At 46.9% G+C, this 24,157-nt stretch overlaps 1 protein-coding gene across 1 annotated transcript; it reads left to right on the top strand.

Annotated features, from left to right (window-relative positions):
- The first annotated feature begins 228 nt into the window (after positions 1-228).
- On the top strand, positions 229-22,162 carry FOXO4 (forkhead box O4). The gene is made up of 3 exons (XM_065643413.1): positions 229-740; positions 11,590-12,831; positions 16,849-22,162. Exons 1-2 carry the CDS (start codon positions 357-359, stop codon positions 12,811-12,813), a joined length of 1,608 nt encoding a protein of 535 aa, XP_065499485.1. The 5' UTR covers positions 229-356; the 3' UTR covers positions 12,814-12,831; positions 16,849-22,162.
- Positions 22,163-24,157: the final 1,995 nt, after the last annotated feature.

Raw genomic sequence — 24,157 nt, 5'->3', positions numbered from 1 at the left:
CGGGGCCGGTTATGTAAGCGCGGCTGCAGCGGTGCCCGCTGGGAGCTGTAGTCGCGCTGACGCACCGCCTGCCACGCTCACCCGTCAGGGCCACGCCCCGCCACGCCCCTCCGGCGCGGAGGATGCTGGGTGTTGTAGTCCATCGGCCGGGCCGAGCCGCCCGCCGCTCCCCCCGTCGGGACTACCGCTCCCGGCGTGCCCCGCGCGCGCAGGCGCAGGCCGCGGCGCTGCTCGCTGGTAAACAGAGCGGCGCGGCAGCGGCGGGGCCCGGGTCTCACAAAGGGGCGGCGGGCCGGGCCCATGCGCGGCGGCGGAGCGGTTCACACCCGGCAGTGGCGGCGCTGAGGCGGGCGCCCATGGCGGAGGTGGGCGGCGCCGCAGCGGCGCCGGACATCGACCCCGATTTCGAGCCGCAGAGTCGGCCGCGCTCCTGCACCTGGCCGCTGCCGCGGCCTGAGGCGGAGGCGGGCGGCGCGGCGGGCGCCGCGGATGAGGGCGCAGGCGGCGCGGCGGCGGGGCCCGGGCGGGCCGAGGGGGTGCGGGCGGGCGGCGCGGCGGCGCGGAAGGGCGGCTCCCGGCGCAACGCCTGGGGCAACCAGTCCTACGCCGAGCTCATCAGCCAGGCCATCGAGAGCGCCCCCGAGAAGCGGCTCACGCTGGCGCAGATCTACGAGTGGATGGTCCGCTCCGTCCCCTACTTCAAGGACAAGGGCGACAGCAACAGCTCCGCCGGCTGGAAGGTGCGCGCCGGGCCGGGGTGGGAGGGACGGGCCTGGCGTTCGGCGGGGTGCCGCGGTTGGGGCGGGCGGTGCGGCCGGGTGAGGAGCGGGGCCCGAGGTGCCTTCCCGAGCCGGTGCTGCTGCCTGTCCTGCCGGCTGCGCAGCCCCGCACTCACCTGTCACCGCCCGTCCCCAGCCCGGCTCCGCACACCTGGCCTCGGTGCCAGCGCGTGGTCCCCAGGCTGCAGCCCGGGGGTCAGCGTTGCCCAAAGCCGCTTGGCTGGTGTGTTTGCCCGCCCCCGAGTGTGGGGCAGGGTCTTGTCAGGCCCAGCCTAAGCTCTGTGCAGTGGGAGCTGAGAGCGGTGGGCTTCTCTGGGCGGGTGGTTATGGTGTGGCCCTGTGAGACTTCTCCTTGTGCCCTTTGCGGTTGGAATGTTTTCCGGGAAAGGAGCCGAGGGTCAGTTAAAAGCTTCTGCACAAAACAAAGTGCCAGTTAAAGGGTTTTTAAATACAAGGCCAGGGTTCTTTGTGACCTGACTGTGTTAAAGCCAAGTATAAATAACTGTTTCATGGTAGGCATTCTTGGCTTCCAAGAGGCTCCCTTTAAAGAGAGTGCTGTGTCCCAGAGCAGTGCTGGTGCTGTGCTTGTGCAGGGACTGGGGACCTCTGCTGGAGTTCGGAAGAGGGAAAGCAATATACTGCTCCAAATTCTCAGCATAGTCTTCTCCTTTCACTTGGGAAACGAGTTCTGTTAAAAGAGCTAAACTCCATTTCCATCCTCTGTGGGTGCCAGCCTGATGTTCCCACTCTCTTTAGTCAAACAAACGTCGTTAAAGAGAAGGGGAGATGTGAGAGCTGGCATGTGAAATGGGCCCTCAGGCTGTCCCAATATATCGCAGTGGATACCATGGTGACTGGAGTCTAAAGAGTGTCATCTATTCCTCTTGCTGCAGACTGGAATTACACTTAATGCCATGCTCTTGTTTGCAGTGTACCTCTCTGTTTGTGGTCTTGGTTAGCAGATTGTCCATGCAGCAGTTCTGTGGCAGTTTGAGCCAGTGTGGTTTGGGGCTTCCATGACTCTAGCCACGCGTTCCTCTGCCTGTGTGACCGAGCAATAAGTCAGCACAGGGAGTTAATTTTGCAAAAAAAATGGATAGCTTTTTCTGGTAGGTTAGCTCTCAGCTGGCTCAGCTCTCTGAAGTGGCACACCATGTGGCTGCATAAGTGCAAATGTTTGCTTGAGAGAGGGCAGGGATATGGTGAGAGGGGCGCAGCTGTCACAGCTTAGGCTGGCACAGGTCGGTACAAAATGTTTCACCTTTCCCATTTATCTGGCTCACTGACAATTCCTAGAGAGTGCGAGTTGGATCCTCCTTAGTAAGTTCAGATTTGGGACAGTGCTTGGGTGAATTTTCTTTCTCTTGAGAAGATTTGGTGGTCTCACTGAATTTTCTTTCTCTTGAGAAGATTTGGTGGTCTCACTGAAATATAGTTGTTGCTTCCTCAGGCTAGGCATGTTGTCCTGGTCCTGCTGCTGCTGTGTGGAGTCACATTATTTTGGCAGACAGTCTATGGAACTGGTGCATTTTCTCTTCAGGAATGTGTCTGTAGCTGTTTGGCAGTAGAGCCTGAGACTAAAGCTCAGTTTGGCTTCTGAAATGCGTCCCCAGATATTGTGGGGAAGGTGGAATATAGTGAAGTGTCCTGCCAGACTGGAAGCTGGAGTAGGTGGACTTGTGGCTTGATTCAGTATGGCTGTTCTTTTGTAATATTTGTTCACGTGTAACGAGACCATCAGTTTCTGGTTTTACTCTGTGTTTTAGTCGTGTATCACTTTTGGGAAACATACAGTTGGATTTAACTTTCAGAAAGAGATGAGAATTTGTGCACATACAAGGCTTGAGGTCCCTGCTCAGACACTGTTGCTGTAGCTGTTCTATGATGACTTTTCAGTGTGAAATGCGTTTGTAGTTGTTCAGCCTGGGAATGGATTAATTCAGGCTGGCTTTAGTAGGAGAAGAGAACAGAAACTTCTTGCCAGGAAAGATGAGGGAGGGCAGAACAACAGCAGCTGTGGTGGGAATCAGCCTGTCTTATGGTTAGGGCCATTTAAACCCCTTGATTTTAACCAGCAGACAGAAAACCATGATAGAAATACAGCTGAAACTATTTAAATGCCAGGGGAAAGTCTCATAAAAGCTTGTTTTCATTTTTAACAAATATTGTGAAAGTTTGGGTTGATATGTAGGGAGTACGCAGTTACTCTTATGTGCCCAGGAGAGGCAAAAGGGGCTGTGGTATATTCCCTCTGCTCTGTTTTCCTCCCTGCTCGCTCTCTCAAATCTCTTGGCAGGACATGTCCCCCATCACATGTGACCACAGAGCTCTGACTTCTAGTCTTGCTTTATGTTAACATGCAGTTATGCAGATTTGCAAGAGGTTTTGGTTTTTTTAGTTACTTTAGTCTATTTGCATTAAGGTGCATTAAATGAAGGCAGGTTAGACATTTACAGTTTTAAATATGTAGAATCAATCAAATCAGTTCGGTTTTGGTTTGTGGACTTAAAGTAAATATAAGACAAACTGAATAAACAAAGCATGTCTCTTCAGTTGAGGAATGGACCTGCCTGGGGTTTTTTTGTTGTTGTTTTTGCTGTTCCATGTTGTTTTTAAAGCTAAGAAGCTCTGCTTGCATATTTTTAAAGTTGTAAAGTAAAGGAAAAACTTCTTGAGTTGTCTTAGCTTTATTGATTTCTCAGTTTTGGACTGAATAAGTTTGGATAAAGGATATTAATGTGGAGCTGCTGCTAAATGCTGATTGAGCATTTTGATGCCTGTTAAGATAGTACTACAGCTTTTAGAGTTCTGGTATTTCTGTGGTGTTTCGGCATGGCCATACTGATAGTAAGTCCAATTTGTATGTAGTGTAGTTCTCATAGAAGAGTTTTAAATGGGAAATTAAAATAAATGTGTCTTTGAGGATGTTTTTTTATTCTACTCGAGTTAATATAAACCCCATAAACTCATTGTTACTTCATAATTACTTTACAGCTGTCCTACTCCACTATACAATTGGGGGAAATACAGCTGTTACAGGCTGCCGGGGTGTAACCTCAGTGAATTCCGGAAGAATCTGTGTTTTCGAGGAAGGTGCAGTTTGCCATTCTTGAACTGCTTCACGCGCTTTGTACAGGACAGATTTGCTGGGTGTGCAGCCTGTCCTTTCCCTACAGTAACTCAGCCCAAGTTAAGGATTAACCAGCCTGAGAGGCAGAAGTGTCCTTGCAGGTGTGTGTCGTGGGGCTTCTTTGTAATCCTCCCCTTCGTGCCCTGCAAGCTGCTCTGTGTATAAGAGGATAATTCCTTCTGGCTTTGAGATTACTTGCGGGAGGAAGGTGTTGAGGGTTTGAATGAAGTAGAAGTGCATAAAGCCCGCTGAAGCAGTTCGCACTGGTTGTTGCATTTTTCACATCCATAAGTAGGAGCAAGTTTGACACAGCGAGGAGCAGCGTTAAGGACTAGTCTGTCTCCCAAAGCTGTTGTCTTCCCCTTGTAGGAACAAAATGAACTTTAAACCCATCCTTTTCACCCTCCAAAGATACTTCACTGAAGCAAAAATCAGATGTTGCCTATGCGTGCAATATAAAGGAAAGAACAAATGATTGTGCAGTACTGTGTTAGTTATAGGAGGCTGAAGTCACACCTTGCATTCTGGTACTTCTCATTCACCTCAATTCAAATGTGTACATATACATACACATCCATATGTGAAACAACTCAAGTAGCTGTATTACAAATTAAAAATTAACAAGCATTCTGCTTGCCTGAAACAGAAGGTGTCATCCATCGAGAAACTCAGCTACCTCTTAATATTTATTCCAGTGGGCAGCATTTTACTTTAAACCCTTCCATTTTATGCTTGTGTTACATGCATATTCCATGTAGTTGACAGTAACAGTTGACCAGACGGATCAAGAGACCTGGCTGAGGGCTCTCAGGTGCTTCCTTGCACGTACCTTGCAATTCAGTTCATGATGGTGACTTCACTGTCACCTGGCAGATGCACGGAGCTCCTTCAGGTTGGAGCAGCTGCTCACCCCGTGGCCCTCTGAAGCTCCTGCATGAAACAGTAATAGACCAGCAGACAAAAGCAAGCCTGTTTGTCTACTGGACTATTTCTGCTGTGCTGCAGCTGCTGGGTTCTGCCAGGTTATCCTTATGCCTTGCAAGTAGATCCCAGTTCAGCAGACAAAAAGTTACGTGAACACTTGTTTCGGTAAAGTTGAAAAGTTTAATGTGTTGACTGCTGTTAGCCAGTTTTGGTTTGGTTTTTTGTTTGTTTCCTGTAGTCAGATCTACAACAAAAAGCAATGGTCAGTTCTTAAAATAGCCACATTAGCTGTTTGCTTATATCCATCTGGACTGTGCTGGAGTGTCCCTGTATCCTTGAAGGTGTTTTGGCTCAGACTTGTCAGAATTGTAGCTTCTTAACATGGATGGGTAAGGGCCAAAATCACTATCAGGAGAGCTTTCTTTATTTCCACAAAGTAACCCTTTATCTGGAAAGGAACATCTGGTGGGAGGGCTTTACATAGGTTTGCTTTTGGTAATGATAATTTCAAGATGATGGTTTGAGAAGATATTCAAAATATTTCCCTGTCTTTGCTCACTGAGGCATAACCGACTTGATGCCGTAAAGAAAAAGGAAACATAAAACTTAAAACTCAGCATCTTAGCTCTGAGCAGAGTATAATTGTGACCCAGCCCGATGCAGGTTTGTGCACAGGGGAGGCTCAGTCTGGAGTCTGGGTCTCTCTCTGCACAGAGCCATCGACCTCAGTCTGGGAGGAAAGGTGACCACTTTCTGTTGATCGTGATGAGAAAGCCTGTAGTGTTTTCTCCCAAGTTCACATGCCTGAAATTATACAATTCCTGTTACCCAGTTATTTATATTCCAGAAATTATCCAATTCCCCTTTAAACCTTCTGACACTGAAAATGAAGAATTGTGTGTTGTAAATGGAATCAGAATAGGCATGTCACTGCTGTCATCGTCAGTAGTTAAGGTCCAGTTAATCTTTAGTGGTGTTGTAGGTGCTGCTTTCTACTAAGTTGGGATTATTTTGGTTTCTTGGAAGCTGCTGCCCTGCAAGAGGAAGGGAAGGTTTGGCTGTTCGATTCCAGGATGGGTGGAAGCTGCTGGACTCTCGCCATTACCTTGTGTGCCCCCAGATGCGTTCACATGGTGGTAGCAACGTGCTTCGTCCTGGCAGCAGGGAGATGTTCTCTGTCTCGGCCGCTGACAACCTCGCTGGGTTTCCTCAAAGCAGTGGGGGAAATAACAAACAGGAGCTGAACAATGGTTGTTCAGAGGCTGTAGTGAAGAGTCTAGCGTGGAAATCTGAGGAGCATGGGTGGCTTTTGTCCATCAGTCTTTCTTTTAACGGAATCTTTTACCTTTTAATCCAATTCTTAAGTGGTCTGGCCCCAGTAAGTAGTGTGGCCTAGGTGAGGGCCAGGTGGGAAGGGAGGAAGGCGGCTGGGCCTGGCAGGGCGTCGTGGATGGGAGGATGGTGAAGTGCTGGGTGTTGAAGATGAGGCCGGTGGCAGTGCACAGGAACAGGGTGATGGTGCAAGTGTGGGGTCACCAGGTGTCCTGTTTCTCAGATGGGATCAAACTTACTGACTAGTAGGCAGCTGCAATGAGAGCCCACCATTGCAATGTAGTGACATATACTTAGCCCTCATTAAAGTGACATTAATAGCCCCCTCTTCCAAACAGGGTGTAATGCCCTGAGTAAGTATGGAAGTTTTGTGGGTTATTTTTATGTGTGGTGGTGTGGGTTTTGTTTGTGGGGTTTTTTGGTTTGTTTTTTTTAATTCAAAGCCTTATATAGTGTAGTTGTCCCCCTCAAAAGTTGGGCAGAGGTCATCTTTTTGATGAAAGTCCGTCTGCCCTGAACAATGCCAATCTAATTACCTTAAGATTTTGCTGCTGCTCTTTCCTGCTCTCTGCCAGTTTGTTCTGGAAAACTGCTTTGCTGAAAGATTGTTCCTTGCGGGACAGCTTAATTTTTCAGGCAGTACTTGGAGACGGCTGCTCCTGAGCTGCTGGTTTTACTTGTTCCAACAAGTTTCTTCTGCTCTATCTAATCTTGAGCAGCTTTTGTTGTATATGCCTGCCTGTCTTGGTGAACTTGTAAATCACCTCAGTCTTTGTTTTTTTAGAGGACCAGGATTTTCTTGATCCCATTGAAAAATTGCAGAAAGGAAAATATTCTTCCCAAGGTACAGCTCCTCGTCTGCCAAGCCTGACATCTGTGCTCACGTGTGCTTTCTGGAAGGAGATTGCTGGGGAAATGTCTCAGCTCTGGCTCTGGAGCAGTTGTTTACTTGCTGGAGCCTAAGTTTGCAAAATCTCAGGAACGAAGACTTTTTCCTGAAGCCTTCTGAGCCAAGCGGCCGGGTGAGCGCTGAGACAGGCACTGACAAATGCAGCAGGCGGGGCGTTCTCCCCTTGCAGCCTCCCAAGAATGCCATGACAAATGATAATTCGGCACAATTATAGGCCTGGCTTTGGAACACGGCCTCATGCTGGGATGTGACCATGTTCTTTGTGTGCCTCCGAGGCAGTGCAAGTGTATTACAGGCAGCTGCAGTGATTGCATATCTTTCTTTTTGTTGTTCTTGTTGTTGCTCATTCTTGAGAGAGCCTTTTTGTTAAGAAATCTGGTGCCTCTGTGGTTTGTAGCAGAAACTTGACATTTCCTGGGAGAATGGCCCTGGTGCTAGAGAGCAATGATTAAAAATGCAGACAAATGTGAGCAAGCACAAAATTTTCAAGGGTAGCCACTGTTTCTTGTGTCTCTCTCAGCACAGCCTGTGCTTGGCCCCGAGCGCTCTGTTAGCACAGGTCATGCGCTGCTGCTGCATGGCCGAGCTCCGGGCAGGGCACCAGAGCCTCCCTCTGCTCCTGTCACATCGGTGTGCTTAGAAGAAAGTACATCACAGGAGGGTGAGTTTAAGCTTGTTTTTTAGCATTTGGAACCTTGAAGTCTGAACAAACGATCCTGAATGCTCTGGCCTGCTCTGAGTAAAACTCAGTTTTAGGGTAGATAACCTCAACCTTACCTACAAAGCTGTATGGTCCCCTGGAGAGGCTGTCACTGTCATTCTGTCTTCTGTATGACCCATTTGTGCATTTACTCGGGTATCTCGGTGTCTGTGGCAGATGTCCAGAAGGCTGACCGGGCAGGATAATTGCTTGGTTTTGCTGCCAGCTCCCATGGCTAATTCCCCATCCTGAGACCAAAGCACTGGCGCTGGTGTGGGGGCAGGCCTGGTACAATGGTGAGGAGTGTTCCTGCCCTTTAAATAGGGCTAGGAGATTTTTATAAAAGAAGAAAATTTAAGGCTGTGGTAACTGAGATCTAGGAAATAGTTTGTGTGTGCTGCTAGGCACACTCCTCTGGCTGGTCCATATATCCTGAGTTGTACACACAGTGGTTGGTACCTAGTGAATGGTCCACCATTCAGTGTACAATAAATGTCTCTAGCCAAACTTTATATTTTACATAGTATCTGTCATTAATTTCAGAATGTTTTTTTTCCTGAATGTGGTTTGCAGGAATCATCTTTGATCCGCGATGGACTAGAGACGCAAACTGGCATTTTTTTCACAGCCATACTTAACATTGAGCCATAAGAACCTCTCTAAGATATCTGAATAAACAGCAATAACCACCCCTAGCTAGTTGTTGAAAAGGTCCCTAAGGATTTGAAGGGTTCCTGCCTGTGCCTGTTCCTTCAGGTCACGCTGCCTTACAGTCAGAGATGTTGCAGAGTTGAGACCCTGTGTGGGTTGCAGGTGATCAGAGGAACCACTGCTAAAGCTGAGCATCTAAAAAGTTAATGTTGTCTGTATGATTCTGGTTTGAGTTTCTTAACATTGAGAAAGGAAATACGTCAGGGTTGCCTGGGTGACAGAACTCTGTCATTTCCTCTCCCCTCAGGTTTGACCTGGAGCTCTGAGATTATTGTAGCACAACTGATTTGTCACTTTCCCAGTGAGATTTGAGAGTGCCCTCCATGCGTTAGGTGTATTAAATCATTCTAGCAGGTGCATTATTGTGCTAGGGAGCGTGCGGTATGCAAGTGCGAATCTCTTGTGCTGTCTCGCAGCACCCAGGCTGGTAGGTGCATCACTTAAATTTTATTTTGGGACTCTTTGGACTCGAGTCTCCAGTACGCAGGTGAGCTCAGTCACACAGGTGTGTTGCGGCTCGGGGTGCTGCGTGCTGAGCTGCCTTGCCAAGCCTGTGGGAGAGATGCAGAAGTGACAATTGAGGCATTGCAGTTTTGACAGCAGTTAACCCTAATGTAAGAAGTGTTGGGGTTTTTTCCTCTGCCTCCAACCACATATTCTGTTCGCTTCCTTAGTTTTCAGTGTCTGACCCCCCCAGTGAGTTAGTTCAGGAAACAGTCAGAGATAAAAGTAATTTTCAGGGAAGGATAGGGCTGCTTTTTGGTTGGATTAGTTCTCCGAACCAGCTCATAGGGTCACAGATGCTTATGTTATGGGAGGAGGAGAGCTCGAGGATGAGGAAGGAAGAAGTGATCCAGCAATTATCTGTTTCTTCAGCTATTAGCCGTTATGTCAGTTTAGCAGTAACATGTAAAAACACTTCGAGACTGGTATCAGGCTTCGCATATCTGTGTTCATGTGAATCCTAGTCTTATTCCAAGATGTCTTATTTCGGGCTGCTTTTCAGCCAAAAAACTAGAAAACTAGTTACTGAAATTGTCAGTTATGATACCTGAAGTGGTGCTGATTTTTCTTGAGGTTTCAGTGTTACTGAAATACTTGTACCAGTGCAGAAATACTTGCACCAGTGCAGTGTGCTTTCACTGACACAGGAATTAAAACCTGGCTGTAGTCATGCATGAGAAGAAAACATAATATAGTTAGTTGTGAAATTTTGATATCCTGAACCTATTCATTTAAAATTCCATTTTAGTAAATTGAGCTAAAAAATAAATTGTTATGATTATGAGAGTACAAATGTATACTGTGTGTACAAGCTACTGGGTCGTTCATGACGGGACTGAGCGTCATCATGAGTTCACGTTTTACTTTCAGAATAAATGAAGAATTAGTGACTACCTAGTGATTCTTACCGCTGCAGGAATATGCATTCAGAGTCATGCACGTTTACCTGGAAAAAGGGGGGCAATTCTTTGGAAATAAAAGCAGGAGACAGGCTACCAGTCTGAATTACTTTTTTTGAGACTTGAAAGAAAAGAAAGCTTTATTTAGAGAAGACACCAGGCAGGATTGTTGTGTAGCTGTTACTGTGAACAACTCAATTAATAAAACTATGTAAGAGCGTTGACTGACACATGTTCTATCAGGTCCTGGCTCTGCAGTAACCCTTGGGGTGCTCTCCAAGTAAGAGCAAACGTGTCCTTTGATATGGATCAAAACAAGCAGACAGTCTTCTCCAAGTCCTCAACAGCCAAGGTTGAAATGAAAACTAATGGAGAATCATCCTTCTTCCCCCTCTCTGAAAACTTTCTGCTTTGCCTGTATTGTTCATCTATAACACATCTGCTTTGTTCTAGGATAGTACTTTTGGTGAAGTGGCCAAAATTAGCACGGTGAGGACTTGTCCGAGAGGAAAAGGGTGGGGAGAGGGAAAGCAGCAGGCAGGAAAGAACTGTGTTCAGAGGTGGTGGGAAAAGATGATAAAAGCACAGTTAACTTTGTTCAAAATTCCGAGACCATGCATGAAAGCTGAAGGCTGCTATATACCTTTTAGACTTAAGAAAAAGTTGTTGCTCTTGGACTGCCGTTATGCTGCCAGTGTAGCACCCTTAATGATGTGTAATTTGACCATCTGAACAAATTAAATGCAAATATCAAACAAATGCGCAACACAGGCCTCAAGGGGAGTGTAGGGAGGATCTGCTCAAACCGATATTATTGCTTGCTGATTCTAAAATACCAGGGAGTTTATCAGTTGCAGGATGAAAATTCAGTTTGATAGTGGACAGATATGTTAGCTTGCAGCTTCCAGCAAAACTACAGCAAAAGGAGGGAGTTGGGGGAGGCAAGGGATGCGTAGCTTGCCAAACGGGAAGATGGGAGAGGCTAAAACTGGCATGTGCTGCATGGGAGTTCTCTATCTGCTGAACATCTTACCCCATTAGAAATGCACATGGAGGATGGTGTCCTGGCTCCTTGCAGAGTGAGGCTGCCAGGTTCCAGGATTACTAGGACTCTTGTTCCACAAAGTTTCTCTCGTTTCTCTGGTTTTAGGATGAAGATGGTAATGGGTATACGGAATTAGAAGTGTTTTGCCATTTCTCTTCACCCAATCGATTTGATTTACTGCTATGCTTTGCTTGAATCCATCTGAACGCTGGCCATATGAAAATTAAAACCTTCAGCCAGGCTTATGCTGGCTAACGGGGCTGGCAGAAGGGTGGGAGCAGCATTTGCTCAAATTCAGTGAGGCTCATGTTGAAGTTGCATGTTGTGTTTGGGAATTTGCTTATTCGCTCTGTGATACGCTTAGTGTTTGCAGATTCCATATGGTCTTGAAAAAGGTTTTGTGTTGGTATTTTGCTAGCTGGAAGCTGCTAGTTTTCATGGTAGTTTCACCCTTGGTGCTGCAGTGAGACATGGCACTACTTGCTGGTGCTGTCAAGCATGTTCAGGCAGAAATAGCAGGTTTTTATGGGTAGGTCTTTGTTATAACTTTCTTCTCTGGATACTGTCTGAATGCGTTTATGCTTGTGAAGTTTCTAGATGGGATGTGTGTCAACTGTCAGGTACTCATCTCTTATTTTTTTAAATTTATTTTCAGAACTCTATTAGACATAACCTGTCCCTGCACAGCAAGTTCATTAAAGTCCATAATGAAGCCACAGGGAAGAGCTCTTGGTGGATGCTCAATCCTGAGGGTGGTAAAAGTGGGAAAGCACCAAGAAGAAGAGCTGCCTCCATGGACAACAGCAGCAAACTCGCAAAAGTGAGAGGTAAAGCATCCAAAAAGAAGCCGCCTCTCCAGTCTGCTCCAGAATCCACTGCTGACAGTCCTGGCTCCCAATTCCCTAAGTGGCCTGGGAGCCCGTCCTCAAGAAGCAACGAGGACTCTGACGTGTGGAACACCTTCCGGCCTCGAACCAGTTCCAATGCAAGCACCATCAGTGCCAGGCTTTCTCCAATCCTGACAGAGCAGGATGACCTTCACGATGAAGAGCTGCTTCCTTCTCTCGTGTACTCCAGTGCATCCAGCAATGTTCCGCCAACTGTGACCGAGGAACTTGAGCTCATCGATGGGTTAAATTTGATGTCTCCCAGCTCATCCGTGTTATCTACCCAGCAATCTGCCTCAAGTGGTCAGATCCAGAGAGATTCCAGCTTTTCCTTTCGGAGCCCAAATGCGGCTGGTCAGACCACTACTTTTGGCAATTCCCTGTTTAACCCTGTTGATATCTCGCTGCAGAGTTCTGTCAGCCATTTCACTGCCCCTCAGACCTTGGAAGCTCTTCTGACACCCAGCTCTCCACCTCCGAGGGATGTTATGATGACTCAGGTGGATCCAGTTCTCCCGCAGACTGGTAACAGGATGAACAGCCAAACTCTTCTGCTTCTAGGTGGACAAACTACCCAGAGTAAGATGAGCTCAGGCGATTCACGAGGAAAGCCTACAGAGCAGCAGGCGGAACCAGTCGGTGCCAGTGTTTTGCCATCAACGCTTCCCATGGTAACATCTCCTCAAAACACTGCCAGCATCATCAGTTTGAAGGCTCCAGTTTCTGCAACAACTGCCCAGTCGGTCCAGCTGGGCAGTCCACTGCTTCTTTCTTCTGCCAGCCCTGCTCCCTTGGGCTTGAACCAGGACAGGCTGCCCATTGACCTGGACATTGACATGTACATGGAGAACCTTGAATGTGATATGGATTACATAATCAACAGTGAACTCATGGATGGAGAAGGACTGGATTTCAATTTTGAACCCATTCTGGGTACTCCCAACTATCCCAGCACCTCGCAGGCCTCCAACCAAACCTGGGTACCAAGTTAACTTCAGGAGCACAAAAAGGTACATGTAGTGATGTAAAATGCCACAGCTCTATAGTGGGAACAGCCCTGTCTGAGACGGTTCCTGCGCCCAACTCTGCAGCAGTTAAAGATACCTCTTTGGAAGTGCAGGTGCCCTTTGAGTAAAAGACTTCTGGGAGAGCCGCATCCCATTTTAGAATGAGAAAAAGCTGAGTAAAGGTAGGGAGATTTAACTTACCAGGTATTAAACTCCTTTATGGAGTAGAGCAGCAACCCGAATGAAATTCCTGTTGTCCTTTGTTACCAAAGATGACTGTTATAGGACGTCTATCTCTGCCATGCAATGCCTATAGCTTTGAAGCTGACATGAGAGCATATGCTGATTCCATAACTAAAGGCACGATCCTATATATAGAGAGTGGTTGAACTGAGCCAAGCACATGTTGTGTTTCTATCCAGGTTATTATTATCCATGCAGAATTTTCTAGTATGTATAGTTGCAAAGTGTGTCTGTGTCATGACAGCCTGCTTTGCCCTGTGTGTAGCAGGACACAATCGCTTTCAGTTGTCAGACCTTCTGTTCTTCCTTTATCTGGGATAGTGTCTGTAAAGTCTGGAAAGCTGGTTCGTCAGCATTGACTGCTGAATTGCTTATGTACTCATTATTGGAATGGGAAACAGGAGTATGCAGTGTGGATGAATATTGATACACTGCTATATATTGACTTTTTAAATGCAATTTAACTCCGTCTTATTCCAAGTCCCACCACACTGCTTAGCATTTCATTTATTAGTTACGTTCTTCTGTCTGTACTCAAGAGATCTCTTTACTATAGAGAGAGGAAGGATCAGTCAATCTTTTCTGTTTCGTTATGAGTGTTTTTATAGTCTTGTGCATTTGTTAACTGTGCTCTTGCTGAATTACCGAGTGTCTATCTTAAATTGAATATCCTAACTTCAGGTGGAATACAGAAACTAAGTTTTGATTTGAAAGACAAATTTGGTTGACACAACATTGGCATCCTTCATTTGTGTTAGGACTGTTTGCAAGTTAGTGACAGAGGCTGTGACCTTTTGAGCAGTGTTTGTACTGGATATTGTTCTGAGCTTTTGTGATTTTCTGGGGTTTTTTCATGCCATGTGAGGGTGGGCCATCATATTTGGGGAATACATTGACTTTGCAGGGGTGAAATGTTTTTCACTGGCATGTTTTCAAAACATATGCAAGCTGTTCCTGGGTGTGTTAATTACCTGGACTGGGTAGACAAGACCTCTGTCTACAGAATATCAGGTATAGCTTATTTTTTTAAGAGTGTACAGCAGAGAAGCTGAGGAAATGTTTATCAAAGGGTAGGGTCTAGTACTGGTGAAGATGTGGCTATAATCAAATGCTTAGGAGAGAGGACATGAGCTCTTAAGAGCATGGTTATGATCTTGTTCCATCTTATTCCATACTTGGCATGTGAATTGCTTAATCAAAACAGAGGAGCTGTCTGATGTTGGAAACTCTGGATTTACCTTGCTCCATGCATGAAGTTGAAGTGATACTTTCTGGGAAGGATGTTGGACACATGCTCTCCAAGAGAGGAGTGAGACATGGAACAAGTTCTGAAGGAATATTGTGTTTCAGCAGAAGGTGCAGCACCTGCACACCTCTGGGTGAATGATTCTTAGCAGCAGCACTGCACTTGGAGAAGCGTCACCCTGTTCAGCATGCTTTGTTTCAAGCCTTTTCTACTGTCCTTAGGTTATGTTTGCTTTTTCTGAGCTTTGCAAAGCTCTTCAGTTTTGCCTGTATCCTGGAAGTCATGGAGTGTGGGATGAAGGAGAGCTTTTTCCCCAAAGGAGAGCAGGTATTGTGTAAAATGCTGCCAAGACAGAGAGGTGGGTCAGGTTTCTAAGAAAGGGGGAACAGGGTGTGTGTGGAGAGAAATGGGAGTGTTCCTGGAGGCCAGGAAGGACCCTGGGAAAAGACGACAATGTTTTCTTAAATTTACAAGTTCTGAAACCATGTGAGTTGCAGACATCAGTGTCTGTGAGGACATCATCTCTCTGAATCTGTTACTGCAGTGAGTTATTGGCGTTCCTGTCTGGAAATTGCTGTTAGGGAAAGCATGGCTGCTGCTAGGTATTGTTCCTTTCATATCCTTTCTGTGAATGTGTTTTCTCCGTGTTAAATTCATATTGGAAAAAGCTACTCTGCTAACCTAAAGTTGTCCTTCCAAGTAGTTACTGTGGGCTTAACCTGTAGGCTTCTGAGTCAGTTTTGGGTGTAATGCTGAGCAAAAACTGTTCATCAATAAATGCCAGTGACCTCACTCTGTGATTTGAACAGCCAGAATGAAACTGGAGCTGGGGAAATATTTATCTTTATAGGCAAGAGAAGATCTTCAGGAATAAGTGCTTAGTCTCTCCGCAGTAGTTGGGAAGACACAATCTAGTTGGTGTTACCTGTGGTGCTCAGAGTTAACCTGACTTTGTTCCCTTCTTGCCAGTTAAATGCTAAAGACCTTGTCCATAGCTTCCCCAGGAGTCTGTCTGAAGCCTCTGTCTCCTGGAGACCGTACATCAAACACGGAAACTTTACCTCTGCCCAGCAGCAATACAGCACCCACAAACCTTGCTATTAATTGCAGAAGAAAGTTGGGGTGTGAATGCTTTCTTTAACTAAGAAAAATAGAAATTCTACAATTTCAGCTGCTGTTGTCTGGTAGCTGCAGCTCATTTGTAAGCCTTAACCCTTCACTGGTTAAAGTGCTGATGTGGCAGCCATACCGAGTGACCTACAGGAGCCTTAGTGCGCAAGGTCTTGGGAAAAGAGTAGCCACAGCTGGAATGAGACCATGGCATGTAGGTGCTGGATCACGGGCAACCACTCTTACCTTCAGTGTCCTCCATTCTGGTCGTGGGAAGTGTGAGTGGCCACCTGGCTGTCTCTGGGCAGCTCAAGGCCTCTGGCCTTGCTCATCTACCTCTGTGTTGTGTATTTCTGCAAGCTGGTAGGAGGGATACCTGGGAATGGAATTGCCTCTTTTGTACAGTGGTACAGTTTGTGCCTCATTGACAAGTGTGAAGTCCATCCACTCTTCTGGTGGACATCAGTTAAAGATCTTTAGTTGTTCAATTAAACTCCCTGTAGATTCATAGCCTGGAAGACTCTTTATCCCTTGCCCAGCTTGTTCTGGACTTAAGGTTTTCTGTCTAATTCCGTTTGGTCCAAACACAGTATTTTTGTCTACCAGAACATTAATATATAAATAAAAGCCCCATCAACTTGCAGTTTCCCAAAGTAGCCTGTTGCTCTGGCATCTGTTTTAAGTTACTGTTTTTTCTTGTTTGGGGCTGATTACCTCTTGCAGCTTCTTTCCTTTTCCACAACTTTGTCGTGCTCACTGTTACTGGATGCAACTGGTTGGATGCATTTTATGTCAGTGTTTTAAGCGCTTAGACCTATTCCAAGGCTTGTTCGAACGAGTTGTGGCAGCTTCACTGAGGTGAGTCAGAAGACCTGAGAAGGGATCTTTAGACTTGCAGGGAAATGAGATATCTAGAATGTTTAATTATTCGTAGGTAGATACAGGATTTCTTTAAGTGGGTAAGCATAAACAGTTTCAGTGTCTGATCTCTAAAAATCCTTTTTTTAGTCTTTTCTGTACCAATTTATATTTGTGGGTGCTAAAGGTGAAGAGGAATTTTCTTCTTCCTTGCTGCTTTCTTGCAATGCCTCTGGTGTTAGCCAAGTTCTTCTTTAAACCTCCTTATCTTGCAGACCTTTGTTGCTGTCAGCAGGAGTACAGGAGTACTTGCTTTTGACCTTTGTGCTTTTGTTTTGTCTTTCTGCCTCAATTGTACTCTGAAGCTTGGACATGAGCAGTTACATCCTCCAGTTGACTCTCCATTGATCAAGTTCTCTTGTGATCTGTGTTTGTTCCTTGCTGGAAGTTGGCATACTTCAAGCAGCAGGGGCTGATTGATAGTAACTAACTCCTTATCTATGCATCCAGGATTCCCACTGAAGCTGAGATCTAACCATTCACTCTGTTTTTCTTCTTCCTAGTGTCCTTCAGGTTTTGAACATCGGGTTCTGACTTCACTTCCCACCCCTGGCAGAGAAAAGAATGAAGCACGTTGGATTCGGTTTCCCTGCACACCATGCCTTGGGCAGAAGTGGCTGCCCAGCTGGGAAGAAGGGGCAACCTGCATCTGGCTGCAACAGGAAGAGTTCTAAAATAATAATCCTGTTATGTGCCATGGCTCTTCCTACAAACCTGACCCTGCCTCGGATCATCTGGAGAAACCTTGGGCTGTACGTGTCCAAAGAGGAGCCCCGGAGAAAACCTCAGCCAGAATACTCTGTGCCAGGCAAACAGCATTTTCCCATGTGAAGATTTGGGTTTGCTGGAGGAATCTCTCAACGGCTGTCCTCTCTCTGCTCCGGCAGAAAGCTCCCAGTGCCTCGGCCTGGCGGAGGGCTGGCTCTGCTCTCACTTGGTTTGCCCTCTGGGGCAAAGTAGTCGGATGTTTTCATTAAGCCACCAGATGTGCACTTGGTATCCCACAGACTTGCAGAGGAATCAGAAGGAGCTTGTTGGTGGAAGCCCTGTGGGAAAAGGGCGCGCTGTTTCGGGGGTTGGTTTCGGTGCACCCATCTCCAGAGCACCCGTTGGTGTTCTGCAGGGAGGGGTGAGAGTCATGGTGTAGAAGGCTTCCTCTTGTCCACCCGAGTGGAAAAGGAGGACACTGAGTTTTTCACTGTGCCAACTGAGCCCCATTAAGTCGGAAGCATGTTTCGAGAAGTCCCTATGCTGTTCTCAGCACTTTCCTGATACACCAGGCTGCTGTAAAATAAGCACAGGTGCTAATAGCTGTTTCTGGGACATAAAAACATAATTTTGGGTTTGTTTCTGATCTGTCTTACTACAGCAGAGAAATGGAAAGCCTGGGTTTGGCCTTAACAGAGCTCTGGCTGCTTTTCAGAAGGGCATTTTCTATAGATGAAATATTTTTTTACTAATCTGAGGACTTTCTACAGTGAATATGAAGCCAATGTTAAGTGTGTCCCTATTAGGCGTATTAGGCATCTCTCCCTCTGAGAAGGTACCAGTGACAGACTTCTTTTTTAGAGCGATATTAGGAACAAACACATTCGATGTTTGATAATGTATATGACTGAGAGGAAAGAATCAGCAGGTCCCCGTGGTTTCAAACCACCCTGGGGAAAAGTTGTACATTATTGTAATCTATATGTAAAAGTAGCTGCAAATTACATAAAAGCTTTTCTAAACCTTTTTAAATATATATTATATATTTTAATTGAAAATGAGATTATTGGATTAAAAAAAGAAAAAGAAAAACACAAAAACACAAACCCAACATATTTGCTGCAGCTGTCCCTTTGATACCAGATAACACTACAGTATGGGAGGGGGCAGGCCAAAGGCATTTTGGGCCAAGAAGCTGAAAGTGTCATTGGAGAAGCGGGAAGGGCACCAGGGTTGTACCTGGGGGTTCCTCAGCCTCTGTCCTCGCCTGGGCATCCCTGCCAAACCAAGAGCACAACGTTAGGGAACGCTAATCATTAATAGTGTGCTTGTTCTTGGCTAATCCCTTAAGTAGCTGGACTGCAGCTGATACATAGGACAGGTTCCCTAGTCTATGAAGAAGATGGTGTGGACTGGATCGTGCTGGATCTGCTGACGTTCTGGGTAGCCCTTGTGGAGGGCAATGATCAGTTGTATTTGGTAGCTTGCTTTTTGGTTTCCAAAGGTTTTAATTTTCTTGCTGAAGTTTCTGCTACTGCTAGGGAACTTGAAGCCTGTAGGGACAGCCCTGGGGACGTGCCTAGCATCCTGGCCGATCTCTTGGTTCTTGCAGGACAGAAGCTGGGAGTCAGGAGGTTAGCTCAGAACATTAGCTGTCATGTTCCTCTCACGTTTTTCGTGTTTGCAGTGGCACGATCTGTGGGAGACGTGCTTTCATGGTGTTCTGATAGGCTTGGTCTGGCAGAAAGCCTCTCCTGTCCTTTCTGAAGATGGTGGTGGTGGTGGTTTCTGTTCAGAAGGTTTGTATCATGCAGTGCAATCAGCTGTACTGTTTTACCACCTTGTCTGCCGTGTTTTCGTGGGTTTCATTTCATTTGAGTGGAGATTGGAAGAGGAGTGGTTTGTCAGGTTACCTGCAATAAGGAGTCTTCAACAGTCTTATCTTCAGCGTGCTCTACCATCAAAGTCTTTGAGTAGCTTGATAACCTTTGCTTTGAAGGCTGTTGTCATGGCAGACTTCATGGTGATATATTTCAAATTTACCCACAGTCTGCATGTCTGGCCACACCTCACTGTAACAAACAAACAAAGGCAAGATCCTAAATTGGGATTCCAGGTCTTGCAGACTTGAGTCATGGATGCACATTTGCACTGCAGTTAGTCAATTACACAAACGGAGAGATACTCTTTCCACAAACACCTGACGGCATGTGCCTCAAAGAAGAATCAGCCATCCTGGGCTGTAGCTACTAAGTCTGGGAGGATTCATGTTATTTGGCACATAATACACCACTTTGTCAGCTTGGGCCCTGAGGGGACATGAATGCCATGATATCCAGAGCAAGTTGACTGGCTGCGTGTGCTTCCCAGCCGTGTATCAAAGGAGAAGACCCTGCTATGCGTGATTATGTTCTATGTGAATCTCTAGCTCATTTCTCATGAAAACAGAGCCCAAAGCAATAGAAGGGAGAGTATTAGTAACCAGTGCTTCAGACCTGCAAATCTGCAGTGAGGCGTTTTTGGCTGGGTTGGTCTGTGGGGAAGAAGTGCTGTCTTCTGGCTGTTCCAAGGTGTCCCCTAGGTGTGACAGCACAGGGGACCTGGCCTGATCCCTGTGCCCTGGGGAGATCTGATGTACTCTGGCTAGTGTGTGTGCTCAGCCTGTTCCAGCTGAAGGAGCTGCAGCCCTGGTACACCAAAGCTCATCATGGTTGGTGCCCTACAGTGCGAGTTTTTAAGACACCCTGTCCTTTTATTCCTTTTATTAAGGAATAGAGCACCTATCTTTTTATATATATATATATATACACACTATTTTTTATTTTCCATACTCCCAGGCCAGACTCCTGGGAAACTGCCTGTCCTGGGGACAGCACTGGAGACAGGAGCACCTCTGGCTGGAATCCTGCTGTACCAGCATGCTGACAGTGACTTCTCTGTCTGGTGGCAGTCCGTGCAGGTGCTCTCTGTCTCCATACAACAGGAGCTGGCAGTGGCCGAAGAAGCCTGAGAGCATTGTAGTGCTGAGGATGGTGTTTGGAAGACTAACGGTGCTCTGGGAGTGCTGATACACCATGAATGTAATGTTGCAGGCTCATGCAGGCAACTTCTCGTTTGTATGCGTAGCAGGATAGCTCAGATCATGGGCACAGAGGGCAGGGATGCAGAGGATTGGGGAGTTCTCCAGCCCCTTCCCAAATAATTTCCTTTTCATAAACCTTGAGCTTTTCTAGCCTGGGATATTTCCTCATAGAACACAGAAGACTAATTTAAAGTTCCTAAACTGCTGGTTGCTGAAAGGCTGCACCTGGCAGGGGTTTTCTCAATGCTTGCCCAGGTTTTTTGTATTCTTGCCCAGAGTGTTTGCTACTGACTGCTGCTGGATTCAGGATGGGGTCTTGATGGATCTTCGTTCAGTGTTAGCACCAGAGGCCCTGTACTCGTGGGCTTGTTTTTGCTCTAACGAGGTGTTAGGCTGGGATTTTGAGAACAGCTGTGAGCTGAGTGGGGATGGAAGGGGCTGGGGACATGGGGACGGATGCTCCTGGGTAAGTGCCTGAGGGCAGTGGACAGGAGGCTCTTGCACTCTATGTGTTTTCCTTGTCCTCACTCAGCTCAGGTAACAAGTTTCTTCCTCTCCAGAGGATCAAATGCCATCTTGCATGGTATGAAGCCACCATGCAGCTCTGGACCATGAAAGAATTGGGTAACTAGGCCTACTAGGAGACAGACTTGTTGCTGTTATTCACAGCTGGGTTTAGCAAACTGCTTGAGCCTTCTTTATAACTTAAGTATATTTTATTATTCTCCCTGCTTCCTGTGAGAGCTTGGAATATTGAAAGCTTCTTGGAGCCCTTGATTTTCCTTGTTGGTGTGTCTAAAATCATGTCATCCCCTACCCTGTGCTGCTTTAAAAACAGCAGTCATGTCATCCTGGTAAGTGAGGAATGAAAGCAGTGGGAGCGTTCCAGAGCCCGGGTGTATTCATAAACCAGGCTCATACTAGAAGCAAGTAGCACTAATCAGCTTTTCCAAAGGAAATGCCTAGAAAGCTTTTATGTAGATCATCATTTGTTAATTTTCTTACTTAGTTGCTTATTTATAGCCATGCTCAAATGCTTCAGGGTTAGCCGTGCTCCAGGAGTGAGAAATCTGTGTCTGGTGCCGCGGGTAGGAGTGCCTTTGGGAGCGCTGTCCTAGACTGTCACCAAATAATTGCAAGTTTGGACCCATTTAAAAAAAAAAAAAATCAGTCAACCCACAAAAAATCAGTCAACTTTGGGACATGAGCAGGGATAACTTAGGGTTTGCCTCAGTTGCATGTCTAATGAAAAACCTGTTGTAATTAATGTGGGGAAAAGCAAGAAAGAGGTGTCTCCTGAAGCCTGAAAGATCTGTCCATGTGAAAGCTCGGTAGCATGAGGTAACCCATTGCCACAGTTTGCTCACCCTTCAAGAAAGGGATCCCCTCTCTTCAGTAGCCTTTATGTCTCTCCCTGAAGCCCAGTGTGTCTGTAGGTGATGGAAAACAATCTGTGATGGAATCAAAATCACATCTAATATCATGGTGTAAAGCAGGGAGAAGGAACAGCAGAAGCTGAAGGTGAAAGAGATGATGGTGTTGTGTATATGGTTCTTCGACTAAGGCAGCATTATGGTGTGTGGTAGAAGGGGATGTTCACAGCTGGTGCCATGGTGCTCCCCGAGAAGTCTTGAGAGGTTTGGCTATGTAGAAGATAGGTCACTTCTTCGGAAAGGAGCCTTCTTCTTAAGGCAATGGGGATGGTTCTGTGAAATGATGCTTCCAGCACAGTGGAGTCTTCACCTGGTGTGATCCCAGGAAGGGTTTTAGCATTGCTAGCACAGACGTCTGCCGCACACAGGGCAGGCACCACTAGCTGATGTAGTTTCCACCCCATTCCCTCTGCACTCTCTCACCCGTTTCTCACAATAAAGTTTTTTACATAATAAATCTCTGCTTTTGTTTGCTCTCTGTAGCAATGTAACTTCTGAACCATTACAGGCTCTTTGTTACCATCTGTGCTAGCAAGACTGTAGAATGTGCTAGACTAGAGGGGAATGTTTGACAAATAAAAACCTGTAATCCTCTGCTCTGTGTCTCATGCTGTTTGTTCTGTTTCCCTGGTGAGGACCAGTTATTTTTTTCCTTGCCCTTGGCTTCTTTCCTTTGCCCTCCTTACCTGTTAGGGCAACCCCTTGCTGAAATGCCCTGTAGCTGGCCAGAGGTGGAAAGGTCACGGTGTGATCGTCCCTCATTCTCCTCCCCATCCCACTGGGGGAGGCAGGAGGAGGAGGAATGAGCGAGTGGCTGTGTGGTCCTAGTTGCCAGCTGGAGCTAAACCAGATAATGCAAATAACTCTGGAAGGGATCTTAAGATTCCTGCTTCAAGATTTAAGCCAATCTCCAAAAATGGGGGATTAAGACTTAAAGGAACTGTCTGTCCCTCGCCTGTTCCTTGGGCACTTCTTGGGGCTTCCTGCAAGCATGTGACAGTAGATTCTGTTGGAGAAAAAATGCCAAGGGTGGATTTTTTTTTAGTTGTTGATCAGATCAGAGTGGATGCATTCGAAGCTTGACATAGTTCCCCCAGTAGCTGTTAACACTTTTTATGTGGATTTAAGCATTGGCCTATGACACTTAAGCATTGCCAAGGAAAGCAAAGCACAGAACGGATGCCAGGCTGGGACTTGGCTGCCTTGGCTTATGGTTGCTTCTGATGTGTGTGACACCGCCTGCAGTAGTTACCAAGAGTCCTGCTGTGTGTCACTGAGCCCTGCTATGTTCTGTCCTAACACCTTCGTGGGTTCAGCACACCTGTTTTGCAGTAAGTCAGTGTTTCTTGCAGTCTTGGTGACCTTATAGCTCTCCTGAGCTGCCACCATAAGCATTTTGGCCTGTGGAGCAGTGGCCTGCTGAGCGGCAGTACCTGAAACCGGTGCAAAAACTTGACCAACTTTTCAGCTCAGCTTAGTTTCTGACTGGAGCCCTGCCTTGCCCCGATGCTTGCTGGTTGATGGACGCTTCTCCTGTGCCACCAGTGGTGGGACCACATATGAAAGCCCAGTGGGGAAGGCTGTTGCCCTAGTTCATGTGGCTTTTGTGGTGGAATAGTTGGTGCGTGGGGCAGGCAGCCTGGGGAACGGGGAGCTGGTGCTCCTGAGCTCTCCTGGCAGGACAGTCCATCCCCAGCTCCCATGTACTATTTTTTCACCCTCCACTGCTGTGGTAAGACGAGCATCCATAGGCCTGGCTTTTAATGGGTGGGTTGTAGGAGCTGTGACAGTAACCATTGCTGCAGCATGGCTTACTGTTCTCTGTGAGCTAGGACACACCATTCCTCCCATTGCCCAGCTTGGGGATGGGTCGGCTGTTACAAAAGCAGTCCTGGCTGCACCTGCCAGCACACCTTTCTGCTATGGGCTGTTGCAAGCAGCTCAGTGACTGCTTTGGATGTGTGCCTGCATCCTCCCCTCAGTAATTCCAGGTAAGGTCACAGTAGCCTGGCTCTCGTGGCTGTGCTGGACATCCTGGAGGGTTCCTGCAGAGAAGGACCCCAGGCTCTGGCAGCTCTCCCTGTTCCAGCTGCAGAGCAATAGAGAGGAATATCCTAGTGTAAGCAGATGAAGGGTGCAGGAGGCACCAGGGCAGGGTCCCAAGTGTTGAAGTTGCCAGACTCACAGCATGTCACGTCTTAAGAGTCATTTGCTTACCTCGAATGGTGTAGTGCCTGCTCTGCCCTTTCCAGGGAGCCTCAAAGCCTGGTTCCGCTGAGCGCAACAGCTTCACAGCTTGGCCAGGCATAGGAGAGGAGCAGAGGGTGTTGGTAAGGTTAAGGACCAGCTCATGGGTTTCAAAAGCTAAGCAGTAGTTACTGGTGTGGGTATAGAATTGCCCTGAAGTGTCTGGTCGACAAGACCCTTACAGGCTCCCCAGTGACACAATTCTCCATACTTGAGTCATCTCCTACAAGACCTACTTGGGACACGATAGTAACTTTGCTGGCTCTGCAGGGATGGGAGTAGATGATTGCTTCATCTCTTGCTTTCTAGTTCTGAGATCATGTGGCAGCTGCCCTGGCTTCT

Source organism: Caloenas nicobarica, chromosome 12 (assembly GCF_036013445.1).
Source record: "Caloenas nicobarica isolate bCalNic1 chromosome 12, bCalNic1.hap1, whole genome shotgun sequence".
Classification (NCBI taxonomy): domain Eukaryota; kingdom Metazoa; phylum Chordata; class Aves; order Columbiformes; family Columbidae; genus Caloenas; species Caloenas nicobarica.
Note: the sequence above shows the minus strand (reverse complement) of the source record. Positions and strands in the feature narration are given on the sequence as shown.